General features: G+C 39.5%; 1 protein-coding gene across 8 annotated transcripts in view; it reads right to left on the minus strand.

Annotated features, from left to right (window-relative positions):
* The window catches only part of ARHGEF10 (Rho guanine nucleotide exchange factor 10), a 121,108-nt gene that overhangs the window by 69,581 nt on the left and 32,833 nt on the right, over positions 1–18,694 (minus strand). For 6 of the 8 annotated variants that reach the window (XM_066994812.1, XM_048051736.2, XM_048051735.2 and 3 more), the window contains 10 exons: positions 18,079–18,369; positions 16,744–16,807; positions 15,554–15,633; positions 15,126–15,182; positions 12,123–12,286; positions 8,934–9,050; positions 7,625–7,739; positions 5,537–5,649; positions 1,518–1,595; positions 1,113–1,292 (listed from right to left, as the gene is read on the minus strand). In XM_066994812.1, coding sequence (XP_066850913.1) covers positions 1,113–1,292; positions 1,518–1,595; positions 5,537–5,649; positions 7,625–7,739; positions 8,934–9,050; positions 12,123–12,286; positions 15,126–15,182; positions 15,554–15,633; positions 16,744–16,807; positions 18,079–18,369 — 1,259 coding nt within the window. Of the gene's footprint in view, positions 1–1,112; positions 1,293–1,517; positions 1,596–5,536; positions 5,650–7,624; positions 7,740–8,933; positions 9,051–9,237; positions 9,275–12,122; positions 12,287–15,125; positions 15,183–15,553; positions 15,634–16,743; positions 16,808–18,078; positions 18,370–18,694 lie in introns of those variants that run through there. The other 2 variants (XM_066994813.1, XM_066994816.1) reach the window with 2 other exon arrangements.

Genomic DNA, 18,694 nt, shown 5'->3' on the forward strand with positions numbered 1-18,694 from the left:
CAGCTATGAATTATAAAATGTAGATTTACAGAAATAGCTTCACCTTGGCTACAATCCTAGGGCAAAGCCTGGGGACTCCGGGTAATCAAGAGGCCTCCACTGAGATTCAAAGCAGCTGGAGGAATCCCATGACCACCTCACGGTGGTAATGCACTGCTGCCTATCTTCCAGATTCAATGAACAAGTCAAGTCCCAAAGCCTACACACCCCATCTGCAGCTGATGTTTAGCAAGAAAGCAGGTTTTGTGGCCTGCAAACAGCCACATGAAGGGCAAGATCACTGCCCATTGCCTCCTAAGTAAAGACTCTGCAGAGCTCGTCTAGTAAGTACGCCCCAACTTGCTTCAGTCAAAGCAAGGCACATCTGGTTTAAAGAAAGAATCTTTAGTAAATATTTCATTTTTACTGAAATGGGGTCAAAGCACTCCAAACTGCACATCCCTGCTCTCTTTCAGCTGAAATGAAAGGGCGGTAGTTTCCAGCAGTTGGGTAGCAACAAAGCAGAACACTCAAACCAGCAGGTAGGCAGCCTTTTCCATCCACACACCTGCTGTGGGAATAACGTCTTTCTATCAACCGTTGGAACTATTTGTTTCCTCTAATTCAAGCCAGTGGCTAGTTCAGTTCTTCACTGGATGAACGTTCACTAAGGGATTTACAAATACTCTTTGTGGGTGCTCCAGGCTGAGTTCAAACTAAGGAATTCAGGACATCAAGTACTGCGTTTGTTTTTTTTTCTATTCCCAATAAATATGCAAAGTCCCACATACATAAAACTACCTGCTTTTTAAGAGAAATTGAGCTTCAATCTCATCTTAATTATGGTGAGTTTTTGAATCTATCTCATCTGACAAAGAAACTGCTTACTTAAGTATCTCAAAGCTTGATCAAGGCCTGAAAATTTTGGCCACAATGCTTTCTCATCTGCTAACCTAGCTGAAGACACCTGTTGGTGTCAGCTTCCTTACCAGGGTGGTACATACATACTCTGACAGTTGCTGCAGGCATTGGAGAACATGGGAATAAAATGGTCAAGTTAAACAGAAAGATATGGAGACTGAATAACAATTCTAAAATAAAAATAGATTATCTGTTCCGATGCATTTGCTTACTGAAGCAACAAAGACATCGCCAATCATTTCAACAGAATCCCATTCAGATACACGACTCGCCAGTGCTATTTGAAACATTGAATGGCACTGAAGAATTTCCTTAATACGGTAAAAGACCATTTTGAGTTTTCTTTCACTCAGTAATTTTGGTTCCATTTCTGACAGGGGCTTCTCATATTGCTGTGGAAAAAAAAGATACATAAATATATTAAAATCGCCTTAAATGGGGTCTTGTATACATAGAAAAAACAAACAAATTACATAACAGTACATACGTACAAAATCTCTCTGAACATTTGGCATAAAGCATCTGTAGCAGAACCTGTGAGTCACGCTACAGATTCTTTAAGAATTTGATTAATTTTCGAATTTCCAAGCAATAGAATGCAAAAGTCATTGCGGTACCTCCAAAATTCTTTTCAGAGCATCCACATAATTCTTCTCACTATCAACTACAGAGCCCAAAATATATCTTCTCACAACCTGTTGAAGAAATAAAGTTTTCCTTGAAACTGATCAGGTAACACGTTCATCATAATTGGAAATGCTCATGGTAAAAATCTCACATTGATAAAAAGCAAGAAACACAAAGCAATTTAAATACTGGCACTGCCATAACATAAACACTGTACCTCTTCAAGAGTCATTAAAAATAATTTTAGGGTAATAGTAAGTTTAAGACAATAACAGTTATTGTAAGCCTATATAATATTTGCTGATTGTTCCAATTTCAAGCTCTAATTTTGAAACATCTTTTATTTTTAGATGTATCGATTTATTCATTATGAGAAAGTATCTTAGTTGGGATTTTTTTGGGGGCAGGGGGGGCGCGGTCGGATATTAAAGTGAAAACCTTATCTATATTTATACCAATCAACAGAATTGTAAGTTTCAGGAAATACTATCATATTTCATGTTTACAAACTCCAGGCTATTCATCACATCCTTCTTCACTCCCTAATTCTGTTATTTAGCTGAAACATACCGTATACACGTGCAGGTAACATGAGAGGAAGGACAAAGAAATTGATCTGATTTAAAAGTAAAACTCCCAACTGCTATGGATTATATTTCTTGCTATTTTTAAGGATTTGTCTTCACCCAAATCCACTTCCTAATCCAACTTTCAAAAGCGGTGTTCTGCTTGAGGGAGAAGACGGTAGGAAGGCAGGAACACGCCACTTCCCCAGAAGTACAAGGAAAGGCAAAACTGCTTCTTTTACTACTTTAAGCTAGCCTAAAAGACCATGAAATTCACATCTCAGACTTGCTTCTCTTGAAACTCCTCTGCTTCTGTACCCCATGGCCTCATGCTTTCTTCTCCACAGCTGCCTTTAATTCTTCACACTTGAATTTCATATTATTAAATTATGTGTAGGTCATGTAAGGATTTTCTTTCAAGTGCTGGCATTTCAAAGGAAGACTTCAAAATTATCTGAGGCCTTGCTTAAAGACATAAATGGTAAAATTCGTTGTGTCTAATTTGTGCTTAGACTAGATTTAAGTTTTTTATTGGGTGTAACATATTGGCTGCTCTAATAAAAGATACTATTGCTACTCTTAGTCACAGTTCACCCATTTGAAAAGAATAAATATCTTTGAATTATGTTTTTTCAGGCTGTACAATACAGAAAATAAATGTTTAACAGCGCCTACTGGTCATCATGATATATGTAACTTACAGTAGGCTTGCATGGAAGTCTTACATTTATATTAGCATTTTTGCTAGTAAAAATAGCATATAAACATAAACAACTTAAAATAAGAATTCGAGTCACAGTCTTAAAATGACACAAAAGCTAACACGATTGAGATCCGAAGCAGGACATAGTATTTAAACAGGAGCTTGCTTTTAAACATAAGCTACCATGCCACCTACCGTTTAAAGCAAGAACATCCATAAAGACAACTCACTGCAGAGTAATTCAGGTTGGAAGGGGCTTCCCAGTCCAACTGGGACCCCCAGGGCTGCTGTGTAGCCTCCTGTCCCTGCCTGTGGCACAGGGATACTCTGCCCAAAAGCCAGGACTTGTGTTTGCCTTTGTTGAACCACTGCAGCTTGCTGTGAGCCCAGCTCCTCGAGCCATCAAGGTCACCCAGAAGAGCAGCCCTACCTTCCAGCATTGTACATGCTGCCCGCATCAATTTGGTTTCTCCTGCAGACACACTGATGGGAGCACTGCAGCTGGTACCCAGACCATTGATAAAGACATTAAGCATCACTGGCCCTGTATCACCTCCTGAGGGACAGACACCACTAACACCGGCCACTTGCTGGACTTTGTACCACTGATTACACCCCTCTGAGCAGGGTGTTTCAACCTGTTTTCCACTCAATTTATAGTCTGCCTGTACGAATTATATTACACACACAGCTACAAGGATACTTCTGGAGACTGTGCTGAAGGCCTTCCTAAAGCAAAAGTGGAATGACACCCTCCATGTTCCCCACCCACAAGCTAGTCATCCCAAAGGCACCAAGGCTGGTCAGGCACAAATGGACTTCCTGAAGACTGTTCCCAATCATCCTTCTGTCCCTCACAAACTCAGAAATAGCTACTAGGAGGATTTGCTCCGTAACCTCCCAGGGACAATGATAAGGCCAGCCAGACCCTAGTTTCCCAGGCCCTCCTTCTTGAGGATGAGCGTGATAACTAAATTTTTTGAATCACTGTGATCTTAGATGATCAAGACCATACCTTCAGAACCACTAAACATGTATCACCCGGTTTCACGGACAGGTACACGTCCATCCAGCCAAAGTACACCTTAACTGTATCTTCCACAACTTCCTCGCGAGGGGGAGTGGAGAGGCAGGTGACCTATTCTCCGTTATCACCAGTGACAGGACCCGTGGGAACGGTGTTAAGCTGAGGCAGGGGAAGTTTAGGCTGGACATCAGGAAGAGGTTCTTCACTGAGAGGGTGGTCGCACACTGGAACAGGCTCCCCAGTGAAGCAGTCACTGCGCTAAGCCTGCCTGAATTTAAGAAGCGATTGGACTGTGCACTTAGTCACATGGTCTAAACTTTTGGGCAGACCTGTGCGGTGCCAGGAGTTGGACTTGATGGTCCTTATGGGTCCCTTCCAACTCGGGATATTCTATGATTCTTCCACTGCAGGTAATGCTTCACCCTAACACAAGCTGCCTCTAGGCTTGGCGCTTCAAAGGCCTGAAGAAAAACCTTACCAGTAAGAGCTGAGGCAAAGGTGGCACTGACTTCCTCAGTCTTCTCAGTATGCTTTGTCACAAGGGTCCCCCGTCCCATCAGGCAGAAGACCCATATTTATATCAGCCTTCCTTTTGCTGTCAGTGTACATACAAGGAACCTTTCTTGCTGTCCTTCCCATCTCTCAAGCTCCAGATGAGCTTTGGCTTTCCTAACTCCGTCCCTGCTCAGCTGGGCTGCCCTTCATGGGTAGATACACAATATATATCATGATCTACACAGCAGTTAACAGCTTACTCCAAATTAAGAGCTCTCTATCTTTCCTGAAGAAAATACAACCATTTTTAATTACCTACAAAAAAAACAGTGAAACACTCAAACCCGTATTTGGAAAGAAAGAAAATACAGCTTTCGGTGATGCTGGGATGTTACAGTAATATAATACATTTGGTAGTTGTATCGTTACAAGATCTAGCACTGCATTGTGCTAAACACATTAGAAAAACAGAACTCACCAAGCAAAACAAATGCCTGTACCACTCTTCAACTGCTCCTTATTTTTCAAGAATACTATTAGCCTTGCCACTCTTTTTTTTAAGGTACTGACCAACTCATGACTTCACACCACAAGATACTAAAAACTCTCACACAGTTATTAAACTGTCACAACAATACAGTAACACGAACCCACAGGATTTATTTTCAGCCAAAAATTCAAACCTATGCTGATTTCAGTGTCTTCTGACGTGGTTTCCACAGTGACCATAGAATATGAGGTGGTGAACAGCAAACTATACTGTTCTGTAGACTTGACTTTATTGTGGACAAGTTTTTTAGATCAGGAGAAATCTTAAGATGCAGAGAGCACGCAGAATGTTCTCTGCATTTAAAAGAGAACTCCCAGAGCACCAGCAATGTGTTCTGACTCAGCAAAAATGCTTAAACTCTTATCTTTTACTCCAAACCACCACATTCAGCTTTAGGTGTTTAGGCAGTAAAATGAAGTAATTACTGTAGTTCCTAATTTTATAATGCAAAACATTTTGTACCTCTGGCTGAGTTCTGGATTGATACAATTCACACACACACACCAATTTTCAAAAAACTACTTATTCAGGTCTGAATTTAATCTGCCTTTAGTTTATATTATATTATATGCCAGAATGTTTGAAGAGGAAGGCACCTGAGAGCTACTGATGCAAAGAAGGGGGAGCAAAAAAAGAGGTAAAAGACCAGGTTTTGAAAAGCCTATTACCTGCTGCTGCGATAATCCTTCAGGCATAGGGGTCATGATTGCTTCTGCATGCATACAGTCCACATCAATAAATAAATTTAGCTCCTCTTCTTCCAGACATGACGATCTATGATCTACAAATAGTTGAATAACCAAAATGTCAGCTTTTACAACATAGAGATTGAAAGACAAAGATACTTTTACCCAAGAATAGTATTTACAACGTAGCCTGATTTTCACTTACTGTACAAATGTAATTTTCTCAGCATTTCTGTATTACCTGTGAAATCACAAAAATACCAGCACTGATAGGCGCTCTAATACAGAGCGTATTTCAAAAGCTATCTCAAAGTCCTAAAATCCACACAGCAGGAGATATCCTATGCATCTTTTGCATGATTTCTCCTTTCTCTTTACAGCTAGGAGCACAGAGCTGCCCAGACTGCAGGACATGACAACTAGGGTTAAAGCTCTGCAACTCCAGGGCCTACAGTTTTAAAACAAATAACCTTTGGGATGAAATTAAACACAGACATAACATGACTCAGTGCCAGAAAATTCATACAACTTTCTATTAACTGAACTAAGAACAGTAGCCAAACATATCAAATTATTGGCCTTCAAAAGAAATGAGAATAAGGAATTCTCCATTGGTCCCTATGGACTTCTCAAAGCCACTGATTTCATTTGAAAAGCACCACCAAAGTGCACTGATAGGTGGCAGTACACAGCCAGCAAAACAGCCAGACACCAGCAGAGGAGAGAGAAGGAACTGTGTGAGAAACTGTGGCTTAGCGCACAAAGAGAATTAAGGGAAACAGTTTTGTTGGCTAGCGGAATTAATAAGATTTATCAACAAATTTGTCACATGCTCCCTGCTGATTTGGTAAGTGGCTAGAGGATTAAATCTTCCACAGATATCCTGCATCTGCTACCTAATCTCTAGAAACGTTAAGGAGGAGTACTGGGTCCATTGCAACACTAACGAAGATGATTTTCTCCTGTGTAACAGCAAGAGGGTGAGGATACATTTTTGATCATTAAAGCTTCTGCAAATAATCTTCTATTTTATGGCTGTGACTCATCTAAATTTAGAGCCAGTTATTAGAGGCCATGATGAGATGTGCACTAGTCCTTACAGATAGGATGCAGCTTTATGTTAGCTCACTTGCTAAAAACATCTTGTTCCAGTCTTGTGGTTTTGGCTTCTTAAAACTGTAGTTTTAGAAGCTCTGAAGTTACAACCGTTTAATTAGTTGGGCAGAAACTTGAGCAGAAAAACAGACTACCTCTCAGACTTATCCTGGAGAATAAATTTGTGTACAGTCACTACCACATGCAAAAAGTAGCTGTGGACTGTGGCTGCTGAGGGTCATGACACAGGACTGATGTCTGTTTTAAATTAGAAGAACATAAATACTTCTAGCTTTTTTATTTTAGATCCTCTTCTGTTGTGACAGTTCCCAACTCAAAACCCAGCTTTTGCTAGAAATCAGCAAACTGATAAAGCAGAAGACTCTTTCCCTGCTTCCACTCTCAGGCACAGAGTTTTTGTTATCCTTTTTGGCCGTTATAGACATTGTAAATAGTCAGCTATCACTCCACTGAAATCCAGGTCATAACAGCAGAATTTCTTACTAACAGACACTCAGGAGTTATTAGATGTAGGGAAGTGGACAGGCTTAGTACCTTAACATTGATTTCTATAATCCCCATATACCAGTATCCACCTAGCATCTATGACACCGTTATTTTTTAAGTGGACCCTTCTGTGTTGTCCTCAGGTTCCTTAGGTCACTGAGGCCTGCACCCCAAACATAAAACTACTCAAGATGCACTGACCGTACTGTGATCTGAACTGAATGTTACACTATTGCTGACAGAGCTGATTTGGCAACCTGACCTAGTGGGTGGCATCCCTGCCCATGGCAGGGGGGTTGGAACTAGGTGATGTTCAGGGTCCCTTCCAACCCAAACCATTCTGTGATTCTATGATTTGATGCAACCAGTACTCAGCTCCTAGTATAAGAAACTGCTAGGCTATTTGTTTCCTTTGTCAGAAATGACTAGAAAAAAACAACATTAGCACAGTATAACCGACACACATACCTTGGGAAATAAAAGACTTAGTTCTAATGAAAGAACGACCCTTTTTCACAGCTGCTTTTGTTTTTTCAAGTCCATCTTTGGTACCTTCTCTAGCAGCTCTCATGAGCTTTTGCATCTGTAAGATAAAAAATACAGTCTACATGTTCAGCGAATAATAGCAACTGACTTGAGCGTAACATGCAGAATGCTTTTGATCCAAATATCTCTTAAAAGAATGTTGTCAAGTGGTTTAGGCTATAAATACAGCCCAAAGTCAAAGAAATAGCTATAGTAAGTACACAAATCCCTCAAACCACAGATCTGAGCATCTGTACTTCCTAATCAAATCAAACCTTGAGAAAGGGTCTCACTTTCTGACAACCTCATATGCACACCCAATATAACAGGAATGCTTTAAGAACCCTTCTGCTTCAAACATCTGAACTTAGAATAGTCTCAAAAGCTTGACTTTACAATATATAAACACTGAAAACTTATCACTAATGGTAAGGGTTCTTATTCATCTTCTACTAACTCTGCCGAAGTATTTCTGACCTAAAAATTCGGTTCTGTATTAACTATATTCTTAAATAAACACTGTGTTTTGCAGAAAATGTTACAACTAATAATTTCAGTAATTGAAGAAATCAGTAAGTTGATCTAATTAAGTATATTTTGAAGTACAATACTACAGCAAAAAAGTTTAATGAAAAAAAGTAGTGCTGCTTTGCTAGAATATGTTCATTAAAAACTGCTTTGTACCCTTCCTTTCCTAAATGCTGCCAAGGCAAAAAAGAAAAAAAAATAAAAATAAAAACCCACTACTGCCAGAACCGTGCTGACATCATCAGTTGCACTAGAATACAAACAAAGCTGTCTTGCTGCACTCAGGCAGTTTTTTTCTGTCTGAGCTGAAGTTTTTAGCAAAAAAACAGCCTTTTCATGCTGGCTCCATTCAGAATGGCCAGCAGCGAGATTCTCTGTCCTACAATTTGATTCGACACGGACAGAGCGCCAGGGTCATGCTCGCCCTGTGGAGCTCACTGGGGTTTCACAAAGGCACCAGGGCTCACTCCTCGCTCAGACTCTGGGATAAGGGCAGGCCAATGCCCTACCTGATCTTCTGAAACTGTTACAATTTACAAATAAACATGAGAAAAAGTCCTTGACAAAGCACTTTTAAGACAAACTACATAGCAATCCAGCACATTTAGAACTATTTTAAACAAATTATTGTCCACTTTTTCAAGCCATTATTAAAAGACAATATTGTCTGTGATGGAAAAGCAATCATTTAAAAATAGCTAATTACAAAAATTAACTACACTACCTTCAGCTCATGTTTTTGCTTTAGTTGCTGAATCTCTACTGCTCCCACAGTGTTTGCCATCAAATCTTTCATCTTTTTTTCATAATGCTCCTTTAAACGCGTTAGGTCATGAGAAAGCTACAGTGCATAAAAAGACACAATCTTTTCAAAAAGCCTGTAGTGCAAATGTTATGCTAAAGTACTCAAATACATCATGCATGTTGCCCAGTCTGCCTCCTGACACACAGATAACTGAGAAAACGTTCGTTCAGGGAAGCTCCAGCCCGACGAGTGGACCGTTACTGCTGCAGATCGCTGGACTTACCAAAAGTCGGCCAGGCACCTTTGCGCTGTGCTGGCAGCTATGTAAAGAGAGGGACAAAGTCACTTAGTCTAAGCTAACTGCATGTTATTTATACCGTGCGCATCTCTTACAAACCGTTTGGAAATGACACATCAGTTTCAAGCTCATCATTCAGAAGAGCACCCCTTGCCAGTACATTTCTGGCTCTCTCAAAACAGCAAATCAGAGGAATTCTCAAGGGCTGAAGGAGCTGCAGAAGTTGGTGGCACCTGAGAAAATGGAGATCTACTGTACTAGCAAGTTGGGTAAGGAGCAAATAAGAAGGGAGGATGCACAGGCTTGTAGTTCCCACATGTGTGGGAGTTGGGAAGCATGCATCTTTGCACTGTCACAGCCTCATTGAATGACTGCAGGCATAAGCACCTTGTACATCAGTACAAGCACTTGCAAGGTAAGGAAGTTCTCACGGAGAAATACCCTGGAGTACTAATTAATCCTCACTAAACATTTTGAGAAAGCAAGATAAAAGCAGCAAAAATTCAATCAGAAAAAAATATTTTGTGTGCCTTATAACAGAAAAGAAGCCCAATGGAAAAACCCTCAGCTTGATGTCAACAGAATTATCTGGCACACAATCAAAGCATCAGGAAAGAGAAGGCCGGCTGAGCTGAAAACAAAGGGGCAGGTCCAGCATTTAGCTCTGCTAGGCTGGGTCAGGATGCAATTACCTCCAACACGATGATTCTGGCATTACAGCAGTGTAATTAAGAACAGAATCTAGTTCACAGCTGAGAAATATTTGATAGTACAAACATTTTCTATTCTTAAAAAATAAAATTTAAGATAACAATTCAAAACTTATAATAAAAGTGACTTTGAGGGAAGTCATACCACCACTTACAATTAAAATCATGCCTCCAACCTTCCCATGCTTTTCAACCAACAGAAAAAAATAGTAAGACAAGTCCCTCACAGGCTCTAAAAGACTTTACAAGGAGACATGCTGGGAAAACACTGCTAACATCCATCACAAGACCTGAGGAGAAGTGAGAGTTAGTCAAAGGAATGGATAAAGGGAACAGGTATAAAGGGGAGTGGTTTCTGCCTACTACTGAAATGCTGATGCAAGGGCTTGGTTGTTTATCTTAACAATCCTAAAGTTTCAGTCTTTCCTCATCCTCCTCCAAACCCCTTCTCTAGCTTCCTGACTTCTCCAGCTCCCAGTACACCCATACAGGTGTGGGTGGTCTCTCCAACTTCTCCATCCACCAGCAAATTTATTCCTAGGCTCCTCACCCCTATCCTCAGAAGAACAAACCAACAGCCATGCTAAGACTTACAAGCTCAAGTGCAAAGTAATTCTCAGTCTCTTCCAAAGGTATTCAAAAACCAAACTCAGTTTTCTTCAGGCTAGTCCAACACCTCCCCAGAAAGAAACTGCTGCAATAGCTTGAACTTGTTCTTTCTAGTCAGGTCAAAAAACAAAACCAAAAAAAAAAAAAACCACTGAAACGCACAACATCAGCACTCAGCTTACAAAGTGCTGATTTGAGTGGGATCAAGTTTTCCAGCTAATTGCTCACTCCCTGATTTCCAAAGGGCACGCAGCAAGGATGGAGGTCAGGGGAAAGCAGGTAAGGGGTACCGAAGGGAGACAAAGACAGTGAGGCTTTTGTTTTCATTAAGATAAGAAGCCTGCAAAATCAAAATAAGGGTGCCATGGAAGAACAAGTGCTGAGCAAGTTCCCTAATGTTCTTGTACATTTTCTTTTTGAAAGTGCAAGTGTACTTGGGGCCGCAGTCCCTGGAAGAATGGTGTAAAATGAGGTGGTAGTAGTAGTATTTAAATCAGGATAAAAAATATGTAGAGCCAAAAGCAGAATGCAGCTAAAGAAAGCAAGCACACCTACGTTAATGAGAAAACAAGCAGAATGGGCAGGTTCAGTCCCCAGCCTTTGGTTTTTCCTCTTCCTACTGCTGTGCTACCCCAGCCATGGCAGCCTCCCTACATCCTACTGCCACTGGAGCATTTTGCATGCTGACTATACTCAATTACGAAGTAGCTTACAGCATCTCTTACTGGTTAGCACATGCCCAGGAAGCCCTGAGGTTTTTGCAGTGATTCCAGGCACCAAACCCCGTCCCCCTTCTCAAACAAGCTGTGCCCAGTCTCTGCACCGTGCCTGCATCCTCCAAGCCCTCAGAGCAGGGAACTGGCAGCGGGACGGCTGCCCCAGCTCCCACACAAGACTTTCTTCTCACAGAAAGGGCATGAGGGCAAAAGGAGGGTAGCTGAAGGAGACAGCACAGGAGTCCAGGTCTCCTCCCGACATGCAGTCAAAAAGATGCAGGGAGGGCACATACCCATGTTGTCAGTGTCTTCCTGGCTCCTGTGGCATGGACCAGAGATGTCACAGACACAGCATTTTAACCACACCACCTTTCTTCTCCCCTTAATAAATGGTACAAACTTCTCTTTCACACACACACAAAAATATTTTCACACCTTCAAACAACCAAAGTGAATGAAAACAGAACCAAAGTGACCTAAGACAAAAAGGTAGGGAACACTAGCACAGTTTTATGACTTTTGAGTGCCCAAAGGATCCCAAAACTTCAAGTTTTGTCAGACTTATCCCATTTCTTCTTCACATTATTTTCCATACACATTTACCACTTACACTAATATAGTAGCTGCAAAACCGAAACTGTGAGGAACTGCCCACAAAGAAAATTCATCCTATTTTTAACGACAGTCTCTTTAAAGGAGACAGATTTCTGTCTCCTTTAAAAAGATGTTGGTATTTGAAAATGGATTGAGAAGAAGGGAAATACAGAAGAAGTGAGAAAGGCAGGTGTTGAAAATCAGGATAACCTCAATGACAGCAGCACTGCAGGATACATACATGTCTTTTGTGGTTGCCTCGCAAAAAGGAGCTGGGCATTCCATTCTTACACTCAGAATCACTTTGTTCTTCATAGCTTTCAAACTCACTTGAACTCCACCCATATTCCAGCGAGCTGTTTCCACCATCATCACCATTTTCAACATCATCATAAATCATTTCTTCTGTAAGAATTAAACCAAAATAAAAGAAAGCTACATTGAAATACCTTTTTGTTTAAACAACAAAAACCTTTTTCAGATGTACCATAAGGAATTATGCAGACTTTTGTATGCGCACTTTTTAACATGTTTAAAGCAACCCAAATTCAAAACATCCAAAATGGCAATTTGTTGGCAATTTGCTGTAACAGATTACTAGAACAGGACACATGACTGGTGTTCTGGGTACATACCATGATACCTTTAGAAACATGCCATGCTCAAATTATGCTGTTCTGTCCAAATGTCACAATATTTTTTAGAAGAAATTCAATGGAAGCTCAAACTGTAGCTGTGAAGATGTCTGCACTGAGCAGTAAACTTCCAAGCTTGCTAAGAATTTTTCATGATCAAAAAAACAAAAGCTAAAACACTCTGAGAATCAAATGAAAATGTCACTATTTCAAGCAGAACAGACCAAAGTAGCAAAAAATACATTACAAAACTCTGGTATTTTATGACTCATCATTCTTGCAGCTACAATGGCACTCCTGCCGTGACTAGGATTCTCTCCTGTCTTACCTTGTCCATCAAGTCTAAGAGCTTGAAATATTAACCTTCTCAAGATCTAGGAAGCTATTATTTCAGAGGTTGACCGAAGTACCACCCGTTAAAGTCACTGGAAAAATGTTTCCAAAATAGTTACTGAAAAAAATACTACAAATAATCACATTTCTTGGGCAACTTTTTTTTTTTTTTTTTTTTTTAAACTTTAAGCTTTCCATCGTTACCTCAGCTGCTGTTTTAGTTGGCACAGACATGTAGTACCTCAAAACAAAATGGAAAATTTTTATTGCCAAATATTTTTCAGGAAACAACCATGCATGCACCCTACTGCACCCTACATGCAGAATCCTTTGTTAATACAAGTAGAAAAGTATGGACAGTTCTGCCAGGAATCCCTATTGTCAGAGGTTATAACTTAGCATTTAAAACTGTCTCACATTAAATTCAGTAAACAAAAGCCATGCTTTTATTTTAAGATTAAAGTTTTACTTAAATTGAGAAAAAATATATACTTGAAAGAAAAGCTGACATATTCTACACATCTGGCTGATCCTAGGATTTTATGATTTTAAAAAAATACATTTTGACCAATAAAAATCTTCCAATATTAGCATTAGTTAAACTATTTTGAATTACCACGAAAGAATCTCCTCTCATTTGGAATAATAAAAATGTATTTTTTTTTTGTCTCCATGTATATCAAGATTGTCTTTAAAATAGACTGCCTGAAGGACCACATCTTAGTGGTAAACTAGCACAATGAATAATTTAAAAGAATTATCATAGTAAATCAAAATAATTCAAGACTTAACCAGGCCAAAATTTTGCAATGCAATTATTGGGACACACTATACCCAGTGATTTAGTGGATGTATCTTGTTTACATACTAATGTAAACTGAGCTCAGATAGATTTATTTTTTTTTCTTGAAACAGGAATGTCTGCCTGTCAAAATATATCAGCAATAAACATAAAGATCATGAACGTACAAAGATGAAATTTCCCCTGCTACCTATTTTCTCAGAAACTTTCAGTAACTCCGGGGACAAATAGAATGTCAAAATTTTAATTATTAGTTTCTGGGATAAGCTGAAAATTCTGACAGAGGTCTTCAGCAGAGCATCCATGACACGAACATCCCCTCAGGTCAGCCTCTGGCCTCGGTCTATGTGCTTCCAGACCAAGCAATCACAGCGCAAAGACATCTCTGCCCAGAGTGGCATAGTCCACTATGGGACTTTCCGGTACTAAAAGTATTCATGCCATTAAATGCAACATAATACATTGAAATAATAAACAAAATGAATGTTAGTAATAAAGTTTGCGAAACGTCTTGCCTGGATAGCACTAAGGGCAAGAAATGAGTAAGTTAAGGCTTTAAAGACAATTTTGTGCTTCACACCAGAAGTCCCAAGTGTTTTCTTGAACCATTAACATGGTTATAGCCAACTTCAGAATCAAATAAATGCCTGTACCCTGAGATCCATGACAAGTAGATGTAGAGTTTCCAATAAGCAGATCCATTCAAACAGTTTGTTAGCAGCAACCAAGCCTTAAGCACAGACACTGTGAACAAAAACCACCCAACAAAGCTGACCAAAAACTTGTTTAAACAGCCTTCTTGACCCCCTAACTCCACTATTCCTACCCAGTAAAGGTAAAATCTAGGCTTCAGCTACTACTTTAAGATTTATTCTGCCTCTTCCAAACACTGTTGCACAATAAGGAGCTAGACCACTCCAAAGCTGAAGAAAAAACATTTCTGGAGAGTCAAAGCCAGAAAGGTGAATAGCTGCCCTGAACCTCCTCTTCAAGTGACGTTCAGTGAGCTGAACATGTTTCCATCTAACAGGTATTTTTATGTGAAGGGGTACTTCCAAGAACAGAGCAGTTCTCTGTGCAACTGTGATAATGCTGCATTGTACTAGATAACTCTTTAAAACACTCCTTCCCTACCTACTTTGCTTTGTTTAGGTCACTACAGCTACAACACCCACAACTTAATTCTCTAATATACAGAACACAACCACTTAGGGATTTCCCAGAGTATCTATAAAACAAAGCAGAATTCAGCTTACGGGCAGAGTGGTGTAGGAGACCTGATGAGACAAGACCGTGTTAAAAGTTAGTTTTAATTTTGAACTTTGTAAGACCTATTGATTACTGTCAGAGTTCTAATTCTGTTTACATGGAACTTAGTTAATGTATCTATTCATTACACATGCACACAGGCCATATGACATTGCTTTCAACTTAAACTAAAATATGCATGGTCTCTATTACAAAGACTTCAAACCTGGTTCAGAGTCTGAATTTTCTCTTGGTACATCATCATAAATTACTTCATCTGGGTCTACAAAAAAAACAAAACAAAAAAGACATGAGCAATCACCCAAAATCTGAACAGGAGCAACAAAGAATTTTGGTTCCTTTTCCATGAAGTGCTTTTTGGAGGATATGAAATAGTTCATCACTTTCTAAAGGAAAACACAGAATCATGTAAAAGTGTATGTTAACTTTGTTTTAAAATACAACATTTTGTTATGCTACTGAATATTTTAACTGGGTACAACTGGGCTCCAGAACATGCCTGAAAAACCACAATAAAAGTGACCACGGACATTCCCGTAAAACATACATGTGCGTACACATTACATACACTGTTTATCACAACTTAAAACTGACCTTCTTCTACAGTTTAGCTCTGAACTCGCTGCTACTTACTTTCCATCCATGCAGTGTTTGCAGGATCTGCAACCCACTTTGCCAGAGCATCATCCTCTCTCTTGACCTGGTTATCTTCACTTGAGGGGAAAAAAAAGGGGGGGGGGGGCAGGGAGGGCATAAAATCATTAAAAACTACAAGACAATACTTTTAAACAACCATGAAACCAAGTCAATAAATAAAAACATCTCACTGCCTTCCAGTTCTCACTTTTAGGTTGCTACTTACTCAAAAACACTGCTTTAGTATGTAATTAGGATTTAATAATCTATTCTATCTGACAGTTTTAGTCAATAAATTGAAAACACTTCCCCTTCCAACCTCAAGAAATGCTTTTGTTTTTATTTTACTAGAACACAAAACTCTCAGATAGCATTTCCACTGTAAATAAGAGTAAAAATATGAAGAGGTATGCAGCCATTGGGCTGGGGGAGGCTGTTATCCTCCCTCTGGCTGCCACAGGTGAGGCTGAACCTGCAGCAGCCCATCCAGTTTTGGCACGCCTCTCTTCTAGAGAGATGTGGGGAAATTGACTGGAGTATAGCACAGGGCTACCAAAGTGGTCTGGGACCAAAGCTCATGCCCTGCAAGAAAGAGGTTGAAGACAGGGAGCTTACTTAGCCAGGTGAGAAGAGTGATTCAGCCGCAGCTACGACAATCTTAAAGAGAGCTACAGAGGTGATGGAGCCCAACTTTTTTTTTGTGTGCAGTATCAGATGACTTAGAAGTGGGGAATGGTCAACATATTGCAACATTTGCTTTGGATATTAAGGAAGAAAGAAGAATATGTAAAGGGTAGTGCAGCAAGAAAGACATTGCATTGGAAAGCTGCCGCACCTCCATCGTTGGAGGTTTTCACAGCTACCGTGCCATGGCTGGTCTGATCTCATGTTGGCAGTGGTCCTGCTGAGAGAAGCAGGCTACAAGATCTCCACAACTCTGTGGCAGTTGTTATGACTCTACAAAAATTATATCTTATTCCTTCAAAAATGTCACACATGGTTATACACATTAGACCTCAATCAGTGCAGATTTTGGTAAACAAGCAGAGCTATGGATTTAAGAAGATGAAAATAACAAAACATGGAAGCATCAGACATGAAAAATGAACTATTTGATTTATCAAATGCAAGTTTTCTCAGAAATTGAGGTTTTACAGATCATTAAAACATGCTGAACTGGCAATCACCTATTTTGGGGTTCCTCTGAGTTTAAAGAATTACAATGACATTCTTCAGTTGCTGACTGCATACCTGCGAAGTAGAAAAAAAAACATATAATCAATAAAATGCTTGGAATAATGTCAGTGAGGTTCAAATGGTACACTTTAGTATAAGAAGCTGATTTTACTAATATTGTTAATAAATAATCTACTTCCACACAATGCTTTTATTCTTAAGTATGTCTAAAAAAAGTATGAGTTTCTTCACACTACCTTTTCTATTTTTGCAACTGAAAGAATTCACACAGATGCAGCAATTTGGTATAAGAGCTACTAAAATGAAGTTACAATATCTGATGTATATAATTCTAATCTCTCAATCATATATTCCTCTTCAGGCAATAACAACAAAAATTTTGCTTTTACTCTCCTATATGCCAAATGGAAGTAGATAGCAAAGGCTGCAAAAAACATATAGTAGATAGAATTACAGTAGAATTGCCTCCTAGCTAAAGAGTAGTGTATTCAAAGCAAAACAAATTAAAAAAAAAAAAAAAGACAGGATATGGAAAGCTTTCTGCTCTCTTGACATTAAGCTGTCAACTTTGGCAATTCTGGTTACAAAATAGGGGGACTGTTCCTGTTTCTGTAATAATCCATAGTTATTCCCCTTTCCAGTTTCCTCTTCCATCTTACAATCATGCTAAAGGACAAAGAGAATTCACCAAATTATCAAGGAAAAAATCCCACAGCAATTTTAAATTCACAAGGTTTACAACAAAACAAAACAAAACAAAACAAACAGAAGTGCATATAGAAAAGGTAAAAGGGACAGGAACTCTGCCAGGACCTAGATCAAGCACAATAAGGGTTTGCAAAGAAATCACTTGGCCTGAGCACTGAATTATTACTCTGGAAATTATTTCATGACATTAAGGGGGAATTAACATTAATCATTTTTAATGGCAAGATAAGACAGGAGTCCTGACTTGTGCTTTATGTTGTGATACGGTGCCAGCAAACTAAAGGTCAACCATCATGGACTTAAAAGGCTGGAAAAGAACTGGCTGCGTATATTAGTTTTTTTCTTAGACATCTTAATTTAACTATCTCAATCCTAATATGGCAGAGTCCCATTAAAATGTTTTCTTTTTCCCTGTCTTTTTGTTTGTTTTAATAAACCGATGCTTTTAAGTTCAGCAAAATTTTAGTTCCCACCCCACAACAGAGCTGTTATTCTGACACCAAATCCCCCAGAGATGTCAAGGCTGAGTGGTACATAAGCATTTACAAAGCAGCACAGGTATCTGAAGTTAAACAAGGATTCCCCATCAAACAAAATAAGCTGCGTAAATACAGTACCTTCTTCATCTACGGAAACACTGCGTATTATAACAGGGCTGGAGTATGCTGGCAGTATCAAAGGTAAATTGGATGGCACAGCATAGCCACAGGGCACGGGGACAGAATAGCCACCGGACACATTCGGACTTGGAGGTTCATCTTGAGGAGTTGGTTCTGGGGAGGAGGATGGATCCTTTTCTTGCATTGGGGAAATATTTATGACTGAGTAGGGATTTACTTTTGTTGGAATGCCTTCCACAGCAGGTTCTGATGCTCGTAGTTCCCCATTTCTTTCTAAGGTATCAGCCCCTTTAGTTAAAAAAAAATAATCGAAGTTTTATTTTTTATACCTGTTCAAGCTGCTTAACATTGCTCTTTGCAAATATCCTAAACATTTATGTGATCCTCACTATACAATCTGCTTACAGTCTATGACACAAAATTCCCACACAGTAATGCTCTCCTCCACATTTTACAGATCAAGAATGCAACGGCAGCAAAACAACTGGGTTACAAGGATGCCTATAGAAAAACAATAACTTGATCCTAAATATGGGATAAGAAGGATTCTGACAAGTGGCCAGGGTCCCCTCTTGCTTGCCATAAGCACACAGCTAAAAACCATCTTAAGCCC

Source organism: Anser cygnoides, chromosome 3 (assembly GCF_040182565.1).
Source record: "Anser cygnoides isolate HZ-2024a breed goose chromosome 3, Taihu_goose_T2T_genome, whole genome shotgun sequence".
Taxonomy (NCBI): Eukaryota; Metazoa; Chordata; class Aves; order Anseriformes; family Anatidae; genus Anser; species Anser cygnoides.